A 24,065-nucleotide genomic window follows, 5' to 3' on the forward strand; every position below is an offset into this window, starting at 1 on the left:
GACTTTTCAAACAATGCCTCCTTTGTTTGGTGCCGTTTGGAAGCAGGGCATTTCGGCCCGGCCCTGCCCAGGCAGAGCGGGGCTTCCCAAGCCCGGGTCTCTCTCGCACCCCGGTTTCCAGCGGGGACCCGATGTGCCCATCGCTTCACCCACCCCACCTCCGTGCCTCCGAACGCCCTCTGCAGCGCCAGCATCCCCTGGGCACCCCCATGGGTGCTCGTCTGGGGCAAGCAGCGCGTTGGGTGGCAGCCCCATAGCGGTCCCACACCCCTCGGCCAGCGGGAAGGGGCTGCACCGGGAGGTCTGACGCTGTCCTGGCCACCTGGGACCCCCTCCACGGGCCGGCGTGGAGGTTTCCCACGGGGGGGATGTGGGGGGAATGGAGGGGGTATGGGGGGGATGAAGGGGATGTGGGGGGAATGGAGGGGATGTTGGAGGGAATAGAGGGGATGTGGGGGGGGATGGAGATGATGGAGGGGATGCGGGGGGGATGAAGGCTCCCGGGGCCGCCCCGCTCCCCTCCGCCTCCCGGCCCCGGGCCCCCCGCCCGCTGCTCCCGCCCCGTCGGGGCCGGGCCCGCCTCCCCGGCCCGCCTCTCCCCCCCCCAGCAGGGCCGTCCCGGGGCTGGGCGAAGCTTTAAGGGCTGCGGCGGCGGCACGGAGCGGAGCCGGAGCGCAGCGGCACGGAACCCTCCCCCCCCCCCCCCACCATGCCCCACTCGGTGGCCCTGCGCGGCCCCTCGCCATGGGGCTTCCGTCTGGTGGGCGGCAAGGACTTCAGCACGCCGCTCACCATCTCCAGGGTGAGCCGGGGGCTGCAGCTTCTCCCCCTGCTGCTCGGGACCGGGGGGCGCCGGGCGCGGAGCCGGGCGCGGAGCCGTCGGGGGGCGCCGGGCGCGGGGCTGTGCGCTGGGGGCTTCTTGTTTGGGCGGCCCGGCTTTGTGCTGGGCGGCTGGGGGAGCTCTGGGTGCTCGGTGGAGGGTGCGGGGCTGCTGCTGAGCCCCCCCAGCCTCCCCCCCCCCACTAGGCTGTGGGGTCTCGGGGGCTCTGCTGGACGGGGGGGGGTCGGGTGGCTAGCAGAGCGGCCGCAGCGTTAAGCTGCCCTCCTGACGCACAAAAGCCCTCTGCCATCTCTTCGTTCAGCGGCCAAAGGTGTGACAGAAAGTGGAAAATATTTACCCTGAGCTGTAAAGAAAGCTGAGGAGGAAGGCACCTTTAAAAGGACCTGGGGCTGTGTTTGAGCCCAGCAGTGCCCACTGCCCAGCTTTGAGGGGCCGCTTTTATTGCAGGCTGCCCCGCTCAGGTGGCCCAGCGAGGGCTGGTTTGTGGAGGGAAGGGGGGGAAGATGGAGCTGGGAAGGACCGGGGTGCAGGCTGCTGCTGCTGGGGGGGGGGGTTTGGGCACCCAGCTCTGGTGTGGTTGCTCCTGGGGAGGTGGGCACAGCAGCTGCCCTAACCCCCCAGCCGCGTGGGGTTTTATTGCAGCTGAGCACAGAACCTGGGTGTCTGTACGAGCATTCCTGCTGTGAAAAGGAGCATCTGAATTTAGAGGAGGGAGCCTGCTCCACTGTTGCTTTGAAAAAGTTTGGTTTAACGTTAAGCAAGGAAAAAAAAGTCTGCTTTTGCATGGGCCCAAAGTGGATTCAGCAAACCCAGGAGGTGTGAGGATTTACTTTCAGCAGCAGTGCAGGGGCTGGGGTTGCTCAGCATAGCCCAGGCCTGTTGTAACCCTGCTTCCATGGGGGCGAGGGCGATGCTCTGAGAGCGGCTCCCTGACGCTGCTGGGGCTGACAACCCCTGGCTCTGCTCCCACCACATGGTGATGGTGCTGGTTTGGAAATAATGCCTGAAAGGGGCAGAATTAGGGAGAATGGGGAGCGGGCAGGGGCTGGGTGGGGGGCTCTCAAGCTGGGCCGTGCTAAGATGTGGATGGGAGCAGGTGTGGTGTGTGCCCCCTTCATTATGAAAGTGCACGGGGAGGCAACTAGTTGAGTTGATGAACCAGGAGCTGGGAGAGCAGCTCTGCCCATCCCAAGGCTGGTGCAGCCCCTGGACCCCCAGCCCAGCGGCAGGGAGGAGGGGAAGATCTGCAGGGCCAGAGACAAAAGCGTGGGAGGGAGCCTCTCTGCAGGCTGGCTGATCGTGGAGGCTTTTGGCTGACTTCTGCCTGGTTCAAAGTGCTTTTTTATTTATTTTGTATTAAAATGTCATTAAATTACAAACAGATACTCTAAAAAGCAGCGATCCTGGTGGGAGGAGGGAGCAGACTGCAGGGCTCCCACCTCCAGCTGCGAGCCCCAGCTGCTGACACAGGCCAGGGCTGGTGGGGCTGGGGTGGCTGTGCCCCTCCTGGGGTGGCTGCACCCCTCCTGTGTCCTCATGGGGTTGGGGATGATGTGGGGCACGAGGAGGCTGGGGCTGCTCAGCAAGCCTCCTGTCTTCATGGCTGCTGCTGGTGGCTCGTGGGTCGCAGCTTGGGACCTGAGACATCTGAAAGCCACCCACATCCAGCTCTCGATGCCAAAGGCTGTCTGCCTCTTTGTAACCCTGCTTCCAGTCACTTGTAAAACATGAATTCATCTGCGTGGGGTTTGAAAAAAAATATCCGCAGTCACCAATAGGTTGGTTTTGTCTAGTCCTTGCTAGGCTGCTACAGGAAACAATTTCTCTCCAGACCTGACAGCTCCCTGGCAGTAATGGAGCGCGCTGGTTGGAGCCGCTTGCTGCCTGCCTGGAGAACCCTCCCAGGGTGCAGCTGCTTCTCCCAAACCTACCTGCATGCTGTCACTTCACCCAGAGCAATCTTAAATGTTGCATTGGTGGGACCTGACCCCAAAGAGGGGCTGTAGGAGAGGCAATGGAGCTGCAGCTGGCTGCACGGTGCTGGAGCGGGAGGCACCGCTCCGGTGCCCGGGCTGCCATCTCTGGGGTGGGACAAAAAGCCAAGCCTGTGGCAGTATCTGCAGAGGACAAACCTGGAAAAATATGGAATTGGCAGCAAGAAAAACAATGACCTTAAACAGTGCTGCTTTGGAGTAGGACTTGAATGACTTACCAGGACTGGCTTTGCCCTTTTGCTCCCTGCGAAGTCCTGCGTTTGCACAGGTGCAGCTGACGGTGGTGAGCCCCGTCGCGTGCAGCTGTTTCAAATATGCTCATGAAGTCAAAAAATGATTTATTTGTCTTGAAAGCAGGTCTCATCCCTCTGTGGTCTGATAAATCTTAAGTGACAAGCGGTAAAGGTCTGATTGCTCGAGTCACTGACAACAGCTGATGCTGAGGCCATGGCTTGAGCTGGAGTGTGCAGTGTTAAAGTCTTTAAAATGAACTCTTGGGTATTAAAGATAAGGCAATGCAAATACAGATGGGTGTGCTTAGGGCATCTGTCTCATGTGGCCACCTAGCTGTGCTAGCCGACCCTTTTTTCTCAGTTTCTTCCCCCATTTTCTGGGGGGACCACAGTGAGCAGGGCTGGAGGTGGTGGTGCTGCCCTGTGGGGAGCCCGGGGGGCCGGGGGGGCTGCAGCCCATGGCTCTGTGCTGGGGAGGGAGCCTGATTGCTTTGTCCCAGTGGTTACAGCAAGTTAAAGCCAGCTGTAGTACATCACATAATGAGAGGTTCCTTCTTCTAGTGATATTTATAGGGGTGGGGGAATGACCCAAAGCACCTGGCTAAGGCCAGCTCGAAGGGCTTGACAGAAAGTGGCTTTAGGACCTTATTAATTTTCTGGTAGCTGTCAGCTGCCTTTCCTTGGAGGCTAACAACTGGACAGTGTCTGTGCCTGTGGCACAGGGGCTTTCTGCTGCTTTCACGCAGGTACCCACAACGCTCCCTTTCACCCGCGAGCACACCCAGCAGCAGAAGTGGAATCACTTACTCAGCTGCTTTCAGTGCTGTGCCTGTAACCACATCAGTAACTGCTGTGGTTCTGTGGGGGATTGCCGTTGATCTACCCCTTGCCTAGGATTAAAAGATAATCAGTCATTAGTGTAACTGGAGTAGCTGCATGTATTAATCGCCTGAACTCACTTGTCGAGCTCTTAGAGCAGCCAGCGTCATCCCCTGCCCAGCTCTGCCAGCGTTAGTCCAGGCACTTGCTGCTTTTAGTCAGAACCACTTGGCCAGCAGGCTATTGACAGAGGACTGAATCCAGTATTGGGAACAAAAAGTAGTTTTTTAACTCAGCTTTTCCTTTATCTGCTGGCTCTGACATCAGTTTACCTCTAGCAGAGCAGCAAGAAATGCATTTGTCAGCATTGGCTTGGAGCTGTAACATGAAATAATTGCTCTGCAGCCCATTGCCCAAGCAGTGTGGTGTGGCGAGTTCAGATTGACTCTTAAGTTTAAGCAGCTTTTATGTTTGAGCAAATACTTGTGCCATTAAAGGCTGGGATACGCAGAAGGAATTCTGCCGATGGAGGAATTCCAATAAAAGTTGTCCTGTTCACTCCTCCAGGCTGCCTGCAGATCCCCCCGGTGCCACGCTGGGATCCTGACCGCTTGCACACCAAATGCACGCACCCCAAGCCCTGGTTTATGTTAAGGGGTGGCCCACGGGTCCTGTTCCTGCACGCTCCGGGCTGGGGATGGCAGAGCCCAAACCTGAGGCTGGGCAGCGCTGGGCACAGGGGAGGGATTGGTTTAACCCCCTAAATCCCCACCTGGTCGTATCCCAACACACTTGGCAGAGGCAAGAACCAGAGATGCCAGCAAAAGGAACAGGACTTTTTTCCTTTGCTTTTCTGCTAGGCCATGAAGTTGTTGCCCTGGTTTTACATGCAAATTTTATGTATTTGATTGTTTATTAGATGGAAACGTTCCACTCTGTTAACAGTCCCAAATGGACTGAAATAACTGCTCTGTGCTGATAAAAATCATAAAGCTAGAGACGCGGCTGATTTCTGCTGGCTTTTGGTATTTCTATTGTCTGTATAGAAGAACTAAGATGTTAGCTGTTTCTCTTTGTTGCATGTTATTGCTGTAACGTAATAATCCAAGTGGGGTGATGTTTTTAAGTGGCAGGAACTAGTTGTGCTTGTTGTTTTGTTTTCATTAGTCTCCCAGTGCTTGGTTGGTGCAAGGTCTCAAATGAGAAATCTGTGCTCTTATGCCTCAAGCTGTAGTGGCACTTAACAGTTAATTTAATAAAGATAAGGGCTAAAAGACGTATGTTACAAGTATGTTTGCTGAATGTATTCCATCACAGGGGCTTTATTTAATAACTGAGAGTAAAGTAAATGCTTGTGCTGGTTCAGGAGACAGCAATGGGAGAATAGGCTGGAATGAAAGCCTAATGCTAATTACCCTAATCAAGCACGCTGATAATCCCAAGTGGGAAACCGGGCGGAAAGAATGATTCACGCAGGTCCATTCATACCAGGTCTGACCTTGGGGCGAGTTTAGCAAAATAAACCCAGCACACCCTTGAAAACACTCAGGCTGCTGCCAGGCTGAACAAAGCAGAAAGGGCTCGGTGTAGCTGGGGTGCTGAGCTTTTTGTTGTTGCTGCTAGAAAACTGACATCACCTTCATTGTGAAGATCGAAAGATTGCCTGTTGGGACAGGTAGGCAGAGTTAGAGTTACTTTGGAAAAATGTCTGGGTGTACCTCGCTTGATACGAGGATAAAGCAGAATAAAGCTGTGCATCCAGGCTTAGTAACATGCTCCTGTTGGTGTGGGAAGCATGCAAGGAAAATATATGGAATGCTTCTTTTTTGTATCTTTTGTTGCTTTATAGCTCAACAGGTGGTGATATGTATAGGTGGTCCTGCTGGGGGTAGATCCGTCCTTAAATTTGAATACAAATATGTCACTATGGGTTATGTGGAATTAGTGAAGGCTATTAACAACTCATTTTTCCTTGTAGCTTGGGGAAAAAATGCATGTTAAAAGTCTGCAGGTGTTACATAGTGAATCTTTGGAGGTGTGGATCCTTTTAAAAGTAATATTTTAACTTAAATAGTTTAACTTCAGGGTTCTTAAAATGCATTGGCTCCTGGTTCTTAGATACCCAAGCACTTAGTGAAATTATTTTTGTTCTAAGCCACCTGTGACGACAGGTGCTGGAGTGTGAAAGAAACCAGCAGATCTCTCAAGATCTAGTGGAGCTGATAAAACAGCTAAAACAAACATGTTAACAGAACACACTCCACTTGATTTGTTGTCAGTGCGGAGCTGCTGGATGTGTACTGAAGCAAGACACTAATATATGTAGTGAAAGCTCGTTAATGTAATGGGTTTGTGCACTGCCGTTAACACCAGCTCGCAGTGAGCCCTGGCAGATAAGGGCTGGGAATGTTTGGTTTCAGCTTCTCGTCTTGCTTGAGGTTTTTGTGCAAGTACCAGATTCACCGGGTTACTTGGAGCAATCGCAAAAATGCAGAGCCACAGCATGTCGTTGGAGTGGGTTTTACAGCCAGCAGAGACCAGGAAAAAAGAAACAAACGTTCTCACCATATAGAACATATCTCTATTTAAAAAAAATGCTGTGCAAGAGCATTTCAGCCAATAAATCTTCCAAACGTCATAAAGATGCCTTCAAAGCCTGTACCACACTCAATCTTTCTTGTCAACCAGAGCAGCAGAAGCTTGCAGCTCGGATTCACACCCATTAAGCCTTAAGTACTTCTACAGAAATGTCTCGTGGACTGATAGCAGAGTACGTGCAAATGGCATCTTGCAGTACGAGAAGCTTCAGAAAGCAAAATACAGCTGATTAAATAAGATTATTTAAAATAATTATTCTTAATTATCAGTAACGGGCAGTGCATGGCTGGAAGAGAAACAACCTCGAAGAGCTAAACCCTGTGTGGTTCGCTAACAAGCACCACGGACTGGATGCTCTGCTGAAAGGTTACCATGCCCTGAGCCTGGATGCTGTCATCCGCCATAAGCCAAAGCCGTGGACGTTTCCCAGAAGCCTTTAGCACATGTAAAGCTTCCAGCACGAAAGGCCAAACCCTGCGAAATGTCTACTGTGCACAAATAAGCCAGGAGAAGGCAGTGGCACGGGGCCCAGCGGCAGCAGGGCTGCGCGATGTGACCGCCTCCTTGTTTCTCAGGGACCGAGGTTTGCTCCCCGCCTGAATTCAGACTGCTTGTGGTGAACTTCTGCTTGACGGCACCTCTGCTGCTCTCCTTTTGATCATAAAGAAAATATCTGCCAGGAAGGTGGATGGGGAGAGCCTGTGCTTTAAAGGGAGCGCTGCGAGCACCCGGGGGCTCTCCAGAGCTGCTCCTTGCAGCCCCAGTGGCAGTCCCAGGGGTGGGCTGGGGGGCAGAGAGGGGGCTTCACAGCAGGGCTGGCCACAGAACCTCTAATTCTGATGAGCTGCTGGCCATGATGAAGGTTCCTCTGCTAAATTCCTGTGCCAAATGGTGGCCGTGGTGCAGCTTCTGGGGGACCTCAGAGCTGCTCTGGGCTGATGTGTATTGCGGGGCACCCTGTCCCCCTGGCAGCACAGGGTGACCCTAAGCGTGGCAGACCCCAGGGTGGTGGTGGTGGGCTGGCTGCTGGGTGTAGCAGAGTAGCTCAAACCCAGCTTCTACCCCCAGGAGGGAGGAGAGGGGCGGCAGCGTGGTGGGGCTGAGCAAAGGGGGCTTCCTGCAGAGTCAGCCCCCTCCCACGGCCGGGCGACCTGCGTCTTCCTCGGCCGGCTCTTTGGGATTTCCACTTGGGTTAGGTGGCTCAATTTATATAGTTCAATTTATGTTTCCTTGATTCTCATCCTTTTCCCCATAGAGATCTCAGCCCTTGAGCTGGATTAGGACCTAAGCTACAAATCTGATTCTAAATTTGGGTTCGGATCCATCAGCGCTTGGACTAGAAAGGGGTTTTGAGTGTTTTGCCCTTCGTAATGCTTGTACTCTGCTTCTTTCCCTTTTATGCTCTTAAACGTCTTCCTTCTGATTCCTTCAGCAGTTAAATGAATTCACGTTATGTAAACAGTGCTTGCTCCTCGCTTGCTGTGGTGTGCAGCATGCCCAAGCAAAATGAAGAGGCGCTGGTCTCTTGCACTTCTCTAACTGCTTATATAAACGGATTGGCAAGGAAAGCATATTAGTGCAAAGAACAATGCTTTGAAAAGCTGAAGAGAATCCCTGGAAGGAGTGGTTAAAAGATTTGGGGAATTTATCTTCATTAGTTTGCCACTTAAACTCTTGGTCCTTCCTGTTCTAAAAGATATTGCTACCGTACGAGCATCTGCTGCCTCGTGGCGTGCTTCCTGGCGGCAGGACGAGCGTGCTTTGGTGGAAAGCTGAGAACTTTGTCACACCGTCTTGAAAGCCTCTTGGAGGCTTTAATCAGGCCCTTCTGATCATGCTTGCAGAACAGAAAATTTCCCCCGACTCACCTGTAACAAACTGCTGTTGATTTGGTTACCAAGTTACATGGTCTGTATAGGTTTGTGCAGAATCATGCCTTTTAACCCATAAAATTCCATAAAGATGGTTCCAATAATTGATGGGATTCTTTTACAGTAGCACTCTTACTGTGTTAATCTATTAATATAATTACTTAATATAACAAATTAAGCTTTTGCTTAAGCATTCATTGCTTCAGCTTACGGTACTGGCCAGTTCTAGCGCTCCCTCGAACCAAGCTGCTTTAGCACAGAGCCGTGTGTGCCCTTCCCCTCCGTGCCCAGCACCAGCCCCTCCCTGCACCCCGTGGAGCTGGCGGTGCTGTACCCACAGCAGCGCTGGGGGCTCGCCCCCAGGGTTTTGCCGTGCCCTGACTGCTCCTACAGGCCTGGTGGGCGCCTGGCTTTGGTCTGTGGGAGGGAAAGAATAATGCTGTGTGTGTTTCAAGAGCAAACTCCTCTCAGTGCAAATCATCCCGCTTACTAAATGAGACTGCGCAGCTTCCAACACCGACTGGCTTAGTGCAGCCGTTGCCTTCATGTGCGTTATTTTCTTGGCCCGGGGTCGGGTGCTAGCACTTAGTAAATCAGCACGAGGCCCCAGCAGCCAGATAAGATAGCTGCTGTTGGGTTTGGGGCTTTTCCCAGACCTGCTCCAGAGCATCCCCCTGGCTGGGGGAGAGGGTGGTTGGTTTTTCTGTGCCGGGCTTGGCCTGGCGATGCCTCCCACAGTCAGCGCTGTCCGATGAGGAGCAGACTGCCCCGGAGTGGCATTTTCCCCCAGCCCGATGGCAACGTGGCCATCTCTAGGACATCTCCAGCAGCACCACGCTGGTTTTGTGCAGCTTCACCCAGCTCTGCATCAGCTGGCATTGGATTAACGGCAGCGGGAAGTGCAGGATAGTGATAATTAGCAGCCTAATTTAACTGGTAGCTGGTGTTCATGTCAGTGTGAGGGTCACTGCCGTGGCCTGTGTCAGGGTCACCGCTGGTGTGGCTGCGTGAGCTCACTGGGTTCCCAAATGGGGCTGGATTCTCGCTAGCTGGGAAAGAAGAACTTCTGGGTAGCTTTATTAAAAATATTCAAAGGCTTTTGCTTCGGGTGTGCGTCTGCCACACACTTGACTGCACTGAATGTGTCCTGAGGCTGCTGTTGGCCCATGGCATGGGCAGAGCTCTCTTGGGATGCTGAGTGGCCTTGTGCCTGCAGGGCTGTGGGGTCTGCATGGTACAGCTGGGGTGTGAAAGGCAGCGTTTGATGTATTTATCCTGCCCTGATTCCAAATAAATCCATTATAAGACATTTTTATGGTTCCCCCCCCAAAATGAAGTTAAAAATCCTGTGCTTTGGCATGTCTTTTTCCTTGGGCTGTAGAAGCCAAGGGCTGTCCGCGCAGCCTGGCTGGAGCAGGAGCACGCAAACAGCCCCGATCCTTCCAGCACGGGCAAGCCGGGGCAGGGCATGGGCGGCACCGTGGGACACGGCCACACGCCTCCGGTGGGTGCTGTGCCCCCTGGGGGGCTGCGGCTCTTGGTTTGGGGAGCCCGGGAAGGGCAGCACAGGGAGAGGGGCTGCAGCGCGTCCTGGCACTGGGGACGCTGCTTACACCAGCCCGAGTCACATGCTCTTGGTCTTGTGTTAATCTGTGTCCGTTTAGCCTTAATCCTACAATGGTTTGTTCTCTGCACCCACGAACAAAGAAGCCTTAGTGCTGTCTTTGTAACCCTGCCTGTTCAGTCCCCGCTCCTTTGATGGAGGGCCCTTGTGAGAACACAGCTCCAGTGACTCAGTGCAGGGTTTTTAGCTTCATAATATATCCAGTTACTCTCAAATTTGTGCACACTTCATTCATGTCATGCATGCCGTGGTTACAGCAGACCGTAGCCCCCTCTGAACAGAGCCATGAATGGGTGCCTCTGTTCAAAGCTCCGTGACGAGGCCTCTTTTTGCTACTTGCCTTTGATTTCTCTGCCCCGCGGAGATGTTACAGCTGGGTGTGCTGCACGTGGATGTAACCTGCATCACCTAGCTGTAGCCCCGGTGTGCAAAGCCCTAGGTTTGTTGCCAGTACAACTACAAAAAATGGACTTGTTCACAATGGTGGGTTCTCAGCAGCAGGTTTTCCTCTGGAAAAGTGGCTGTTAAGAACCTGGAGCCTTCTGGTTTGAGCCGACTGCTGCTGGAGGTGGGTGCTGGCTGCTAGCAGCTGGCCTGGGGGGTGCTTGACCGAGCCCCCCAGACCCCTCCTGCTCCCTCCTCGTTTATTTGTTCATTTCCACGTAGTAATAGAGGCTCACCCTACCCGGGTGCTTGACTCCAAATGCATGTTCTCCTACAAAGATTACATTTAATGGTGCCTCCTTGTCCTTCTGGAGTTCCTGCCTTTGCAGGAGGCTCTCTGTGTGGATGCACGTGGGGAGGAACAGGTAGGGCAGTGCCCAGGGCTTGATCCTGTGTTCAGGTGCAGTGCAGCCCTGGCCCAAAGCCTGGAGGGTTTGCCTGTGGCATCTTTGGTGGCAACGGCTACACACAGCTGGAAGCTGGGGGAATTTGGCTCTAAACACCGAAATGCTATTTGCCAGCAAATATGAGCGCTGGACCTGACACACTATTATACTGATTCCCAAGCTGCTATGATACTGATGCTGTATCTCAAACTAATGAGTTCTTGGAGCTCAGCTCCATTTCAAGCCCTCAGTCATCTACATGGATATCATAAAATGCTAATACGAAGATGCTGCCAAAATAACTTGAAATAAACCAGAAACTAAAAATAGGAAACAGCTAAGAGCCCCATTTATGAACAGCTTATTCTCCAAGGAAGCTGCAATGTGGTTAATCAGTGCAAGGGGAAAAATCCGTCAGACATCCAGACAGCATTGAACAGACAAGAACAAAATGCAGCTGTACCGGGTCAGACTGAAGGGCTCGGAGTCCAAAAGCCTGCTGGCAGCGGTGGCTGAGGGGTGGACACCACGTGTGGCAACATGCGGGTGCGTGGAGATGCTTCCTTGGAGGAACTGCCTAAGCTGCTGGGTGGCTTTCAGGTAGGTCTGGCAGCTTCTGTGGCAGCAGAAGGAGCCTAATGCTGGGTGAACATCGTGTTTTCTTACCCAGGTTCAAAAAAAACAACACGACAAATTAATTCCAGGAAAAGAAAAAAAAAAATAATCTCTCTGGGGTTAAAATGCCCTGTGTCAGAGCTTTGCAGCTAATATGTGCTGTGTTAAGAAATACCTCCTATTGTTTGCTCTGGGCTGAGTCATAGGGGAGCCAGGATGGGGAAGGAGGTAGCCAGGCAGGTTTTTTTAGAGCAAAATTGCTGGCTGGAGCTATTGAAGAGCAAGTGGTAAATGTTGATCTGCTCTGACAACACAACAAAGGGCCTAATTCAGGCTGTCAGAGGCAAAAAGTGATTTGGAGCTCCTCGAACACCTCCGGGTCTGTGTCTCGGTGGCACCTGGAGCTGTGGTGGAGGGGGAGCGCTGCTGCCGGGGCGGTGTGTGCCAGGCTGGCTGCTGGCCGGGGGGTACACAGGGCTTTGGGTGGTGTGACAGCTAAACCCTCCGCAAATTCCCTCTTAAAATAAGAGCTTTAAAAAGCAAACAGAAAGAAAAAGGTGAAAGCAGACGTGTGCATGCCTTCTTTAAGAGGCCGCATATTTGGCAGTAGCACGGGCTTGGTGGCACCACAACGCAGCTGGCTTGCACCGAGCAGCTAACCAGGCAGCTGGAGATGGGTTACCCTGTGCACCGAGGGGAGGTGGAGGATGGAGCAGTGATCCTGTTTTCTGACTCTTGCGTTTTATTCTGAAACCAAACTTGGTGAAAATGGGGCTTCTACTGGCTGACTCTACCAGGAGGCAGCCTCTGGCCTCGGGGTAGGCAGCCTCCCCTCTGGTCCTCAGCACACCTCTGAGGCAGGACTGCACTGGTGTAAATCAAGACTAGAGGAATCAAGGCGCTGTTACACCCAGTACAGCTAGGTACGGGGGGCAGAAAGCACCCTGCGCTTTGGGCCACGTGTTGGGTCAGCAGAGTGGTAACAGATGCTCTGGGTGCCTGAGGAGGAGATCAAAGGACAAATGTGTAGTTATTAAGAGCTTAAATAGGCGTGCTTACCTGTCCTGTCTGTGTTGTATCGCTTTATATTATTGCAGAAATTAAAAACATATTTGGGCTGATGTAACCGAAAGGGTCATTTCTCAATGTTTTTTTTATAGGCTGTAAGTTTGGCCTTATGTCTGACCACAAGTGGTACCTGGACATGTCATTAGTTCCTCAGGAAAGACATTAAGTTTTATAAGGCTTTGGCATTCCTACAAAAAACAGTAGGAGAGGGTTGTGGATGCTTGATGAGCTGCGTTATGTTCCATGCAGAGCTGCAGAGAGACAAGTTATTTGAATGATGGTCAGGAAAAACTGATGTCAAACATAACATCTCCCCAGGAAGCAATTAGGGTGATTGCTCTCATCTCTAAATTACATATTTAACCGAAGTAGAGGGTTTCATGTACTCTTTAGGGACTGTTTTTCAAAGCATGGTTTAGGGCCTGCAAGCTAAAGGAGCTTTCTTTAAAGAGGGCGTTGCATTGTTTGAATAAAGAGATTGGATCTGATCAGGTACTGAGGCTGACAGAAAGCTCGTGCATTGAGAGCCAGCACCTGATGGCATTGCATCCCTGACCCTCAGAGGTGCAGGGATGGCCCTGGCTGTGTCCCAGCTCTGGTAGCTGCTCTTGGTGTAGGCAAAATGCGTGGGTCTCCAGAGATAACTTGTTTCAACCTGCTTGGTTCAATGGGTCTCTTTTAAAGCCAGCATTCTTTTAAGTAACCCTTCTGTGTTCTCCTGCCTAGATTAACCCTGGAAGTAAAGCAGCCCTGGCAAACCTGTGCCCAGGAGACATTATTCTGGCAATTAACGGGGAGAGCACGGAAACCATGACGCACCTGGAAGCACAAAACAAGATCAAGGCGTGCACGGACCAGCTGCTGCTCTCCGTGAACAGGTAGGTGCCGTGCACCGCCGGCTGGGGCTGCAGGTGCCGTGTCCGTGTTACTGAGAAACGCCTCCGTGGGCATTTCTGTGCAGCCTGCGACACCTTCCCATCCTGCTCCCAGTCCCTGCACTGCTGCAGGTCTGCTCCTGGCTGGTGAGGCTGGAGGAGAAGTCCCAGATTCATTGCTACGTTCACCTGCCCGCCCTGCGAGGGCAGCTGCTGCTCTGGCAGCAGTTTCTGCCTGTGCTCCTTCAGAGAGGGAGAAGTGGGAACAGGACAGCCTTGGGGCTTTGGTTTTTTACATGCTCTGTGTCAGCTTTGCCGGACACTTCTCCAGAAGGCTTGCAGCTGGCCCTGGAGCAGGCGTGCCATTAGATCCAGTTCTTGATGCGTCCCAGCAGCCTGTGTGGTGGTTCTGTGGGTTTTAGAAACAGCGAGACAAACTATTTCTGAAAGAACACTGGTAAATAAATGGGTCCGGGTCACTTATACATGTCTGGATTCTCCCTTGCACCTTGCAAGGCTCCTGCAGGCTGAGTTGGGTCGAACCCTTCAAGGCAGTGGAGCTCCTACAGACCTGAGCAGGAGCAGCAGGGGGACCAAAATCCCATTTGGGAGAAATCCCATCTGGGAGAAGCCTCCTGTTCGATTGACTCCCACCTGTCATTTTCCCAAGTGTCCGTTCAATTAATACACTTCTGAAGGTGCTGCCAAATACATGTGAGCTTTTTGTTTACTACTTTTACTATTCCAAAACAAACTGAAGGATTTTTTTTTTTTTTTTTTGCTTTCCACTGGAATTAATCTTTTAGCTAAAGGCTTCAAGTGCGCACCACAAATGATCTAGTCCTGCTGAGTGCTCCTTATAAGGCCAACACCGGACTGTTATCTCCACTAGATTTAAATAAGTTTGTACTAATTGCCCACTTCAGATTAAAAAGGCATTTCCTGCTAGAAAGAACTGTCACTTGCTGTTTATACTTCTGGTAGGAAATATGTAGCTTCTGACTGGAAGCCTGGTCCCGGCCCATGGTTGCAGCAGCCCTGCTCAGGGAGTGCTGGCCTGAATGGGAAACCTGGTTTTGTTCTGGGGTTTCGTGAAGCAGGGTCTGCAGTGCCTGGCTGCTGCAGGGATGCTGAGCTCAGCCTGTGCCATGCGGGTTACACGGTTGGTTCTTTGGGGAAGAAAGGGGAGGGGAAAAATAAAACAAAAAACCCTTCATGTGGGTAGAACTTCACATAGCCAAGGAGGATTGTCCAGCCTTCTATCAGACGAAGTTTTCTGGAGGCTCAACCACCTATTTACACCCCACCAGGCTACCCTGGAGCAGGACAAGGATTCTCTCCCAGTGCTGGTGGAGCTTCCTGTGGGCTGTCTGAAAGCACAAGAGAAGTGGGAAGCACTCGTGTAGCAGGAGGCTTTGGTGGTTTGACAATGGAGCATCTTTTCCAGGAGTTAGGATGCAGGTTTTTTGAAAACAACTTTCAACTGAAGTCTGGCAGAGTTGTCTTCTCAAGTGTGGGTTCCTACTCCCTGAACTTAGAAGCTGAAGTCCGATTTTTTCACCCCATTTGACATACTTTCACATTAGTAGATTGCCTAGTGTCGCCCTGGAATGGTGCAGTTACTCGGTTACACGTTTATATTTGGAAGATAAAACTTAGATTAATAGTGAATGGGAACTTTGTCATCATGGCAGCTTGAAGACTTCTTTCCATCCGTTCAGCCAGATGTGAGGCTGTGCCAGTGACTGCCATCCAGCACTGCAGGGACGTTAGTGCCCAACAAAGCGGCTCAAATAGTCCTGGGACGTGCCTGGAATCAGAAACTGCTTTGTCCGTGCCTAGAACAGCACACTGCCAGAGATGACTCAAGTACGGTAATGAAATCATCACCTTTTCCATGGAGACTTTTTAATCTGTAACCTGAAGGCAGCATTGCTGACCCCATTTTATCTGGAGAGGAGCAGGAGGAAAGTGTTTCACTGAGATCTGGGGCAGGGTTTGGAAGTTGTCCACTAAGGGCACGCAGTGGCAGGTTAAAACCAGAGCTGGAGCTGTTATGGCATCCAGCTGTCTGCTGATGGGCTTGATGGAAGTGCCATCTTGAGACAAGATAATTTAGTGGCTTCTGACCTTTGTCCACGTTGGCATGCTAAGAGAAAGAGATGGTTTTATTTTCCTTCATTATACTGTGCTGACTGCAGTGGGTCAGGAGTGGTTTCAGGTGCCCTTTAGTCCTGCCTGCTGCAGTTCATCCATATCCTAGAAAGTAAGGAGATGGCTTTTCTTGTGTCAAAGCCTTGGGTCCCAGTCTCTGCCCCCGCAGTGACACTTGGTGGGGTTATTTGGTGGCTTTGCCCATCAGAGGAGTCACGCTGACAGCAGAGAGCATCCACGGGCAGTATGGGCAGGGGTAGTATTTGGCGTTGGGAACAAGACCTTACAACTGGTGCAGTTACGTGGTGCAGAAAGCAAACACCTTGGGGGGCCTTGAGAGCCTTCTGTATCTCCTTACCGTGGCCTTGCTCTTAATAGGAAAAACTGAATAGCTTGTTTTCTCTGCAGTGAGAAAAGCAGCTCCAGTAACACGTTATTAGCTCTATTTTTAGTCTGGCCAAGCAGAGTGCTCGGTGACATGGCTCTTGGACTTCTCCCCTGTCTCCTGAGTGACCTGCTGAATCCAGATGCCTGTGCCCAGCCGTTAGTCACCGCGGGAAGCGCGTCCAGCAAAGCCTCGGGAGCACCTCTCGAAGAACTCTGTGGCCTCACGTTTTGGGTGGCTGTGGGTGCAGTCCTGTTGGTTTCCTCCTCAAGCTCTGTGGTGGGACCATGCTCTGGGAGAGCCCTGTGTACAGATGCACGGGTGGCTGCTTGCTCATCCCGAAGGATGCTCCCCAAGCAGCGCCCTTTCTGCATACCCCCTTTGACAAAATCCCCAATGGAGTGATTTAAAAGGCAGTATAGCGTCTGGAGTATTTGATATAACAAGCTCATGGGTCTGTCTTTAATAAAATCCCATCAGACTGGGTGTTGAGTGCCTTGCCGAGGAAGGCTCCATCCCACTCTGAGGGTGGGCAGAGGGCGAGGCGGTGAGCTGGGCGGCGGAGGGCTCCCAACTCCTGGTGCTCTCTGTGCTTCTCTGTGCCGTGCCCTTTCTCAGTGAACCCCCGACACTGTGTTCCTGAGATGTATAACAAGATCGCTTTTGTTTTCAAATTGTTGAAAGTTCAAATTAAATTGGAAGTTGAGTAGGAAAGTCACAGTGGGTGAAATCCCCTCAGATTTGGGAGATGCTGATTGTATTTATCAGATTTGCCCGAAAAGGGCTCTTGGTGGGAAAACAAGTACCCAGGATGAGTGGTGGTGTGTGTGCAGAACACGTCAGTGTGTGAAGCTGTCCCGTGCACTGCAGACAGCTTTCCTCGCCGTGCCTGGGAGTGGAACAACTGCAGTGCTGTGGGCTGGCAGCAGGGAGGTGTGACTGTGTGGATGGGCTGCAAATAGATGCCTGCTTCTGCCCTAAGCACGGTCTGTCATTAGAAACGTTTACCCGGGTTTGGTTTTCTGTTGCCCAGCTGCGTGGCGGTCTGCTCACGTGGTGAGAATGGAAGGAAAGAAACGGGAGTGCTTCTGGTCAGATGCAAGCGTGTAATTTGCAGGCACGGTAATGGGAGCCAGGTGCTGGCAGCACCCAGTCTGTGGCTGGTGCAGGCTGTGGGGCAGGACGGGGAGCACAGGCTGTGGGGCAGGGCAGCTGTGGTGGCCGCTCCCGTGGGAGCAGGATGGATCCACGGTGCGGAGCGTGTCTGTGCTGGCAGGAGGGAACCGTGCTGTTCCCCGGGGCATCCGGCGCTGCAGTGGGATGGAAGGGCTGCTGGGAGGAAGGCCTGCTCGTCTCCGTGGGATGTTCTTGTTTTGGGGACTGGGGGTGGACTCGGCTCTGTCATGATAAGCAGCGAGCAGGGCAGTGACCTGCCAGAGCTGTGCCCTGAAACAACAAGCTGGCAGCCTCTTGGTCACCAAACCTGACCTTCAGCAGGCGTCTCCAAAGGAAGCACAGAAATAGGTGGCTTCCCACTGAGGCATGAGGTGAAGGAAAACCAGAGAAGCGCTCAGAAACTGCATCGGGGCTCAGGGCAGCTGCATGCACCTGATCCTCCGTTCAGTTCTGGGAGGCTGGGGGAGGCAGTGGCTGCAGGCACTGGCAGCTGAACTCAAAGTGTGGTAAAAACAGAGGCAGGGCCAGGCCCTCCTGTTCCCCACACAGCAGCAAACAGCAGTTGCCTGGGGTGCGAGGAGCTCCAAAAACAAAATAATTGCAAGCTTGATAAATCATGCCTGGATCCTCTGCAGCAACATAGGCTCATATGAAGAAGTCGCTATTTAAAAATCAGTGTTCTTTCCCATAACCATCCTTTTCTCCTCCTGGAAGGCAGTTGGCACACAGGCTAGCACATAACATGCTCTGCCCGGAGATAACCAGCACAGCAATGCAGCTCGTCCTGTTCTTACGCCTCACGTTGGAGTTCTATCAGCACTCTTAAAGAAAGCCTTGCCAGCTCCTTGAGATCAGGCTGTGCCTCAAGTGAAAGCACGCACAGGGCTGGTTTCAGAGCTGCCGAGGGCTGGGCACATGGAGGACCTCGGGCGCCGGACAGGAGACCTCATGGCATCGCCGTTCCTGCTGGCGCACGCGGCTGGCACGGCCATGGCCACGCTGCCCAGGCCTGCGCTACCCCTCAGGGGAAGGGCGAGCCATGAGGCGTGCGCTGGGCCTCTGCCCTCTGCCAGCCGGCAGTTTGTGGGGTTACACTGCATCCTTCCAGAGGAGCTGGCCACAAGCCCACAGTGAGAACGCTTCCCCGTGTGCTACGCAGGGGGACCCTCGGCACGGCGTCCGTGGGGCTGCCCCTCGTGCACCGAAGGCACTCGTGGCACCGCTGTGCCTTGTCCCAGCCAGAGGCGTGGGGGAAGCGCTGGCACGGGGGAGGCTGCGCCGGGTGGGTCAGGATGTCCGCGCCCACATCGGCCCCGTCCTGTGTCGGCTTCGTGTCCCTCGGGTCCCCAGTGTCTGCAGGAGAAGGTCGGTGGCGTTAGGCATCCCCCGTGAGCTGTTCCGTGCAGAAACGCGGTGTTTTGTGTAATCACCAAATCTGCGCGCTTTACTGGAGGCCAGGGATTTCGGAGTTTTAAATAATGTAAATGTGTGGACGACGATGATTGTGTGGTAAACTTTGTTCTCTTTTCCTCACCGTGAAATTGTCTCTAAGGTACACAAATGAAGAAATTCCACGTCAGGAAAGCATGCATGTTTATTCCTGCCCTGTGAATAGTGTGCTCGTATTCCTGTAATGCGCAGGGAGGGCTTCACATGTGTACTGAGTCTGATACTTAAAAAATAATAACGTTGCTGCCTCTTTTCTTAGTGCAATCCAGTGGCAGCCCTTCCTTTTGGTAATCCTGGGCTCTTGTGCCTGGGGCTGGGTGGGAGCTGCAGATAAACACGGATGGATGGTGTGCACGCCTGCTCTTCCCCGAGATGGAGCTTCTCTGGAAGCTGCCTCCCTGGAGGAGGAAGCCCAGGGATGAATCTGCCGGGCACGTAGCCCCCGGAGCCCTGGAACTTCACGGAGCTGACTTGGAGCCTCCCCTGGCTCTGTGCACATTTTTCTTCTGGCTGTGCGCGTCTGAGCCATGCAGTCGCGGCGCTGGGAGATGGGAACCGTTACAGGGTGTGATGTGCTCTTACTGGAAACTTGAGAACAACTGAGTAAGTGAATCACAGCTTCCCCTCGGAGCTGTGCGAGGACTAACAGGGGAAAACCGGCAGCTTTCCAGCACCCAGCTCCACGGGAATGGCTTGAGCCAAGGGGAACGAAGGGAGAAGCAGCACCACAGCCTGTCCTGCGTGTGTCCTGCATGAGCTGGGTCCTCTGTATGCAGCGGGGCTCACCAAGCCCAGCACCTTCACTAACGTGTGAAGCCTCCCCTCCCTGCAGAGCCTGTGAAAACCAAGTGCAATGCTGCAGGGACTGATCCTGCACCGTGCAGCTGCCACAGCAAGCCTCAGCATCCTGGGGAGTCATGAGCTTCCTCTGGAGCTGCTTTCCTGCTTCCTAGAAGGGTAACGGCCATATGGGAAGTAAAATTCACCTTTGCAGTCACAACCTTGACGATGCACTGCGGTGGGAGGTGGGCAATAACCTGAAGTCACTGCCATGAGAGGGAATGAACAGATAGGGCTGAAATGCAGTGACATGCACACGTTGCAGAGGTGTGCGGCTGGTGCCTGCTCACGCCTGTGCACCCCATGAGAGCGGGTGGCAGCATTCTGGGTCGGGCTGGCACTCCTCTGGTGCTCCTCTGGGCACTGCTCACCCCTTTTTAATGGGGCACGTAGATACTCGGTAAGATGCAGGAGTTCTTGCAACCTGAAAGTAGATCTGTAAACGTAGAGAGGGAGACTTGCAGATCATTACCAGGTGAAAAAACACTTCGGTAAAATGTGCGAGCATATGCAAGTAATTTCTGGAAAATGATAGTCTTTTTGAAAACAAATTGTGGGATAAAAGGTGTCTGCAACTTTATTTTCTTTCGTGTTGTCTTGTTAATGGGCCTGTTTCCCATGCAGCCCCATGTCGAAGGCCTACCACTAACCTGGGTCAAGTTATTTTTCTTAGGATTGTTCTTGCAGCCATTAAAATAGAGCAGAGCATTGTTAATGCACAGTAATGATTTCCACATAGCTGACTTTAATCCCCTACAACACATCTGAAAACACTTTTCCCGTCCTTGAGCCGTAAATTAAACAACTCGGAACATTTGAGCACGGTGTCTGATCTCTCACCCATTATGCTGGAGACGTGTGATTAGTTTTTGCTGTTGCCTAAACACAGAGCTGGGACTGCTGGCAGCACGAGGTGCCTCGGGGTGGTCGTGGTGACCACAAGGTCCTTGCTGTGTCCCCATCCCAGGGCCTGCAGGGGCATCCCCCCTGTGCTGGTCATGCTGGGGATGCTGCCTCGGGTTAGCTCCCCTGGCAAAGGAGGGGTCTCCTCCTCCTCACCAAGCCTCAGAAGGTTTTCATTTCACTCTGGTAAGGCTGGCGATTTCCCCAGTCCCCTTCGCTTTGCAGGAAGTTTTTGAAAATGCCAAACAGAACCTAAACTGTGCCATATTGGTTTAATTTCAGAGCAGTTCAACTGAAAACTGCAGCTGAGGTCAGTCTGGGTTTGTTCCGGCCCTTGCTGGAAGCTGCACAGGGCTGCGTCTTCCTTACTCCGAAAACTTCTGGTTGCTCTAAAGAGTTATTGGTGAAACCCTTGAGTTTAATCATTAAAAATGCTAACTACGAATGGTCTTCTACATGCAAGCCTGCGGTCTGACCATGCTGTCCTTAAGTGTACGGACTTTGGAGGGTGCCAGTTATCTGTGTCCCAGGACAGCCGCCGTGGCTTGTCGGGGTGCGGTGGGCTGGGAGCCGCGGCGTGGAAGTGCCAGCAGCGCCGGTGCCTTGGCTTAGCACGGAGAGAGCTTGCTGTTGCTTATCGCTTTTACCTCCTGGAAGCAAAGTCACTTTATGAATCTCATTTCTTACTCGCTGGCAAATTGAAATCTTCGGGGATTATTTTGTTTAAGCTGTATTTGGCATGTGGTCTCCAGAGCTGCGCAAACAGGAATGTCATAACCGCCCGCTTCTCGGCGGCCGTGCGAACAAACAGCAGGCTAGTTCAGCGCCACGGGAAAAAGCACGGAAATTATAACCACCACTGCTGCCAGTGCAATTAGGCATTCTCATTGTTCTGAGCCTCCAGATGAAATTCTTAACGTGGAAGCAATATACACAGCACCGGGTGATGGTAGAAATGGAGTCGGGGTTGTTGGGAACGCTGCCGTTCCTGGGAAGGTCAGCTTCCTTTGTCCCAAAAAACAGCAGTCTGAAAGACCAATTTAGAAAGCAGGGTCCCAGCCTAAAATCAAATAACGGTAGTAGAGTGTTTATCAGAACCAGACATCTTTTCCTAACTGTGACAAAGAGCAAGCTCTTTGTTGAAAAAGCTGTGATGGTGGCGGCCCCGAATCTGTAAAGGCAGGGCTGTATGCTGGCAGGTTTCGATATAGGATACTGGAGGTAAAACTTCGCATCAAAGGTTCTGGGGTTAAAACTGCTCCTTGTTCTTCACACTTGGACTCTGCAGATAATTAAACCAAAGCTGAACACGGTGTGCGGCTGGGACCAGAGTCCAAGGAGGGATGCTTGGCTGCAGCGGGTGATCCCAGGCTATGGGAACAAGAGCTGCTCTCCGCATTAAGCGGTGTGTGCAGGCTGTGAGGTTAAACACAGCAATGTGCTCTGTTTGGGGGGTGTCTGATCTCGATCTTCATCCCCGGCAAGGGTGAGAAGCAGTGCAGAACAGGAGCAGCCGGCTGGGGTGGCCTGGGGGAGCCGTGCCTGAGGCTCCCGGTGGGAAAGGGATCAGGGAAACCTCCTGGGAAGCCTCTGGGCACTGGCAGCGCCCTGGCCTGGTATAGCAGGACTGAAGGTGCAATTGGGCAACAGGTGAGGTCACTGGGCCTGTTCAGCCTGGAGAAGAGGAGGCTGAGGGGAGACCTCATCGCAGTCTACAACTTCCTCGTAAGGGGTTGTCAAGAGGCAGGAGACCTTTTCTCCATTAACACTAGTGACAGGACCCGCGGGAACGGGGTTAAGCTGAGGCAGGGGAAATTTAGGCTGGACGTCAGGAGGGGGTTCTTCACAGAGAGGGTGGTTACACACTGGAACAGGCTCCCCAGGGAAGTGGTCACTGCACCGAGCCTGTCTGAATTTAAGAAGAGATTGGACTGTGAACTTAGGCACATGGTCTGAACTTTTGGGTAGACCTGTGCGGTGTCGAGAGTTGGACTTGATGATCCTTAAGGGTCCCTTCCAACTCAGGATATTCTATGATTCTATGATTCTATGATTCTAATTGTGAATGGAATTTGGGTTTTAGGGCCTCCTGTCTGCAGCACCTGGGTAGGAAGGGTCAAGATTATTCCTACAGGGTCACACAACCTTCTCGCTGGAAGGCGTTTCTATTACTCCTGCTGTGTCCTAGCGTGTAGTTTCTGCCAGGCTGTGTGTATATTTATGTTCTTGGATATTTTTATTTATTTAATTTTAAGCTGAGTTTGCTTTATCTCCCATTTCAGAGCTGAAGGGAAGACCTGGTCACCCCCCGTGCTGGAAGATGGGAAGGCGCAAGCTTACCGGATCAACATCGAGCCCGAGCCGCAGGTACGGGGCAGGAGCTGGTGCTGAGTTTTCAAATATTGATGTCCCGTGGGATGGCCGTGTCTGCCAGCCTGCCCCGGTGCCACAGCGGGGACACTGCTTGTCCCTCTGCCCTGCTGGGTGATGCGTAGCCTTGGCAGGGAGTTCTGGCCGTGGTTGTTTCGTTAGTCAATTACGGCAATCTTTTTTTGACAGGGTTTTTTAATAGACTTTGATGTGCCCAAAACCTTATGAATAATGTTAAATAAGGAACAAATGTGCAGCAGTTCCACTGCCAGATACAACATTTCTGAGGCTTAATGCAGATTGGGTTTGATTCTTACTATTAATATATGTTACATGTGGATCTTTTTTAAAAAATTAGTCAGTTGCATAGAGCATAATGAAGGGGGTGGTGATGGATTTCCCTGAACCCAGACCTACACTGGAAATGTCTAACTCTGGAGTAGTCAGCGGCTAACCAGACAGCTTTGTGGCAAGGCCCCAGAAGAGGTGTGGGAGCAGGAGTGAGCAGGTAAAGTTCCTGCGCTTGCTCCTTCCAACAGCTGCAGCCAGGTGGGCAGCAGACCTCTTCCTTTATCTCCTCGCTCAGTGTCCTCCTGGGTTCCTGGCCACGAGTTGTCCTCAGCCCTGGGTTTTTGCAGACATCCTCGGCCTTACCTGATGCTAAGGGGGATGGCAAGCCCCAGGAGCGCAGCCCCTTGCAGGAGCTGCCCCTGGAGCAGAGCTGGCGGTCATGGATGGAGCTCCCTGGGACCCATGGCGCCAGTTCAGTCCCTGCAGCGACCTCGTTTGTTAGGTAGCAGGAAAGAAAAGGCTCGTTGTGAAGTAACAGCTTGGCTCTGAACGTGCAGCCTTGAGGTGTGCTTCCTAGCATCTGGAAAAAAAAGCAGTCTGCTTTGAAACATGGGGAGGCGGGGGGGAAATCCTGCTGGAATTCTGCCCTCAAATTGCACGAATAGATCTGGGGTTATCTTTGAAAAGGTTTGCTGTCCTGGGCAAAGATGTCTTGGAAGTCTAAAAGTTTTTTGACTTCTGGCTGGAGTTCCCCTGCCCTGAGACATGTGAATGTAGGCAGAGTGACTAAATTCATGTGATTTCTAGGAAAGCGTGTATCCCATAATCTCACTGTAGTTTATTGTTTAGGTTTATTATTGTGGAAGGTGTGAACTGGCTGATAAGCTCTTGTGCTCTTTGTCTTCAATTCTATTGTGGTTTGTCAGCTGAGCTTTGTGGAAAACCCCTACTCTGACCAAGAATGTAATCAATCCTCCTTATTAAAGCCTTGATTAATGCCATGACTGCAGGGAGTAATTGCCATCGGAATGGAAGAACTTGGAAGCTGGGAGTGCTGCTTGCTCACGCTTAGCAGAAATGTGAATCATCCCAAAGAACTAATACTTAACTGATAACCAAGGTATTTTTG

The 24,065-nt window shown here is 52.4% G+C and overlaps 1 protein-coding gene across 1 annotated transcript in view; it reads left to right on the forward strand.

Moving 5' to 3' along the window:
- The first annotated feature begins 616 nt into the window (after positions 1 to 616).
- The window catches only part of PDLIM4 (PDZ and LIM domain 4), a 40,006-nt gene continuing 16,557 nt past the window's right edge, over positions 617 to 24,065 (forward strand). The window contains exons 1-3 of the mRNA XM_035338301.1: positions 617 to 802; positions 13,220 to 13,371; positions 22,558 to 22,642. Coding sequence (XP_035194192.1) covers positions 710 to 802; positions 13,220 to 13,371; positions 22,558 to 22,642 — 330 coding nt within the window. The 5' untranslated portion in view covers positions 617 to 709. The remainder of the gene's footprint in view (positions 803 to 13,219; positions 13,372 to 22,557; positions 22,643 to 24,065) is intronic.

The sequence above is a fragment of the Oxyura jamaicensis genome, chromosome 13 (assembly GCF_011077185.1).
Source record: "Oxyura jamaicensis isolate SHBP4307 breed ruddy duck chromosome 13, BPBGC_Ojam_1.0, whole genome shotgun sequence".
NCBI lineage: Eukaryota > Metazoa > Chordata > Aves > Anseriformes > Anatidae > Oxyura > Oxyura jamaicensis.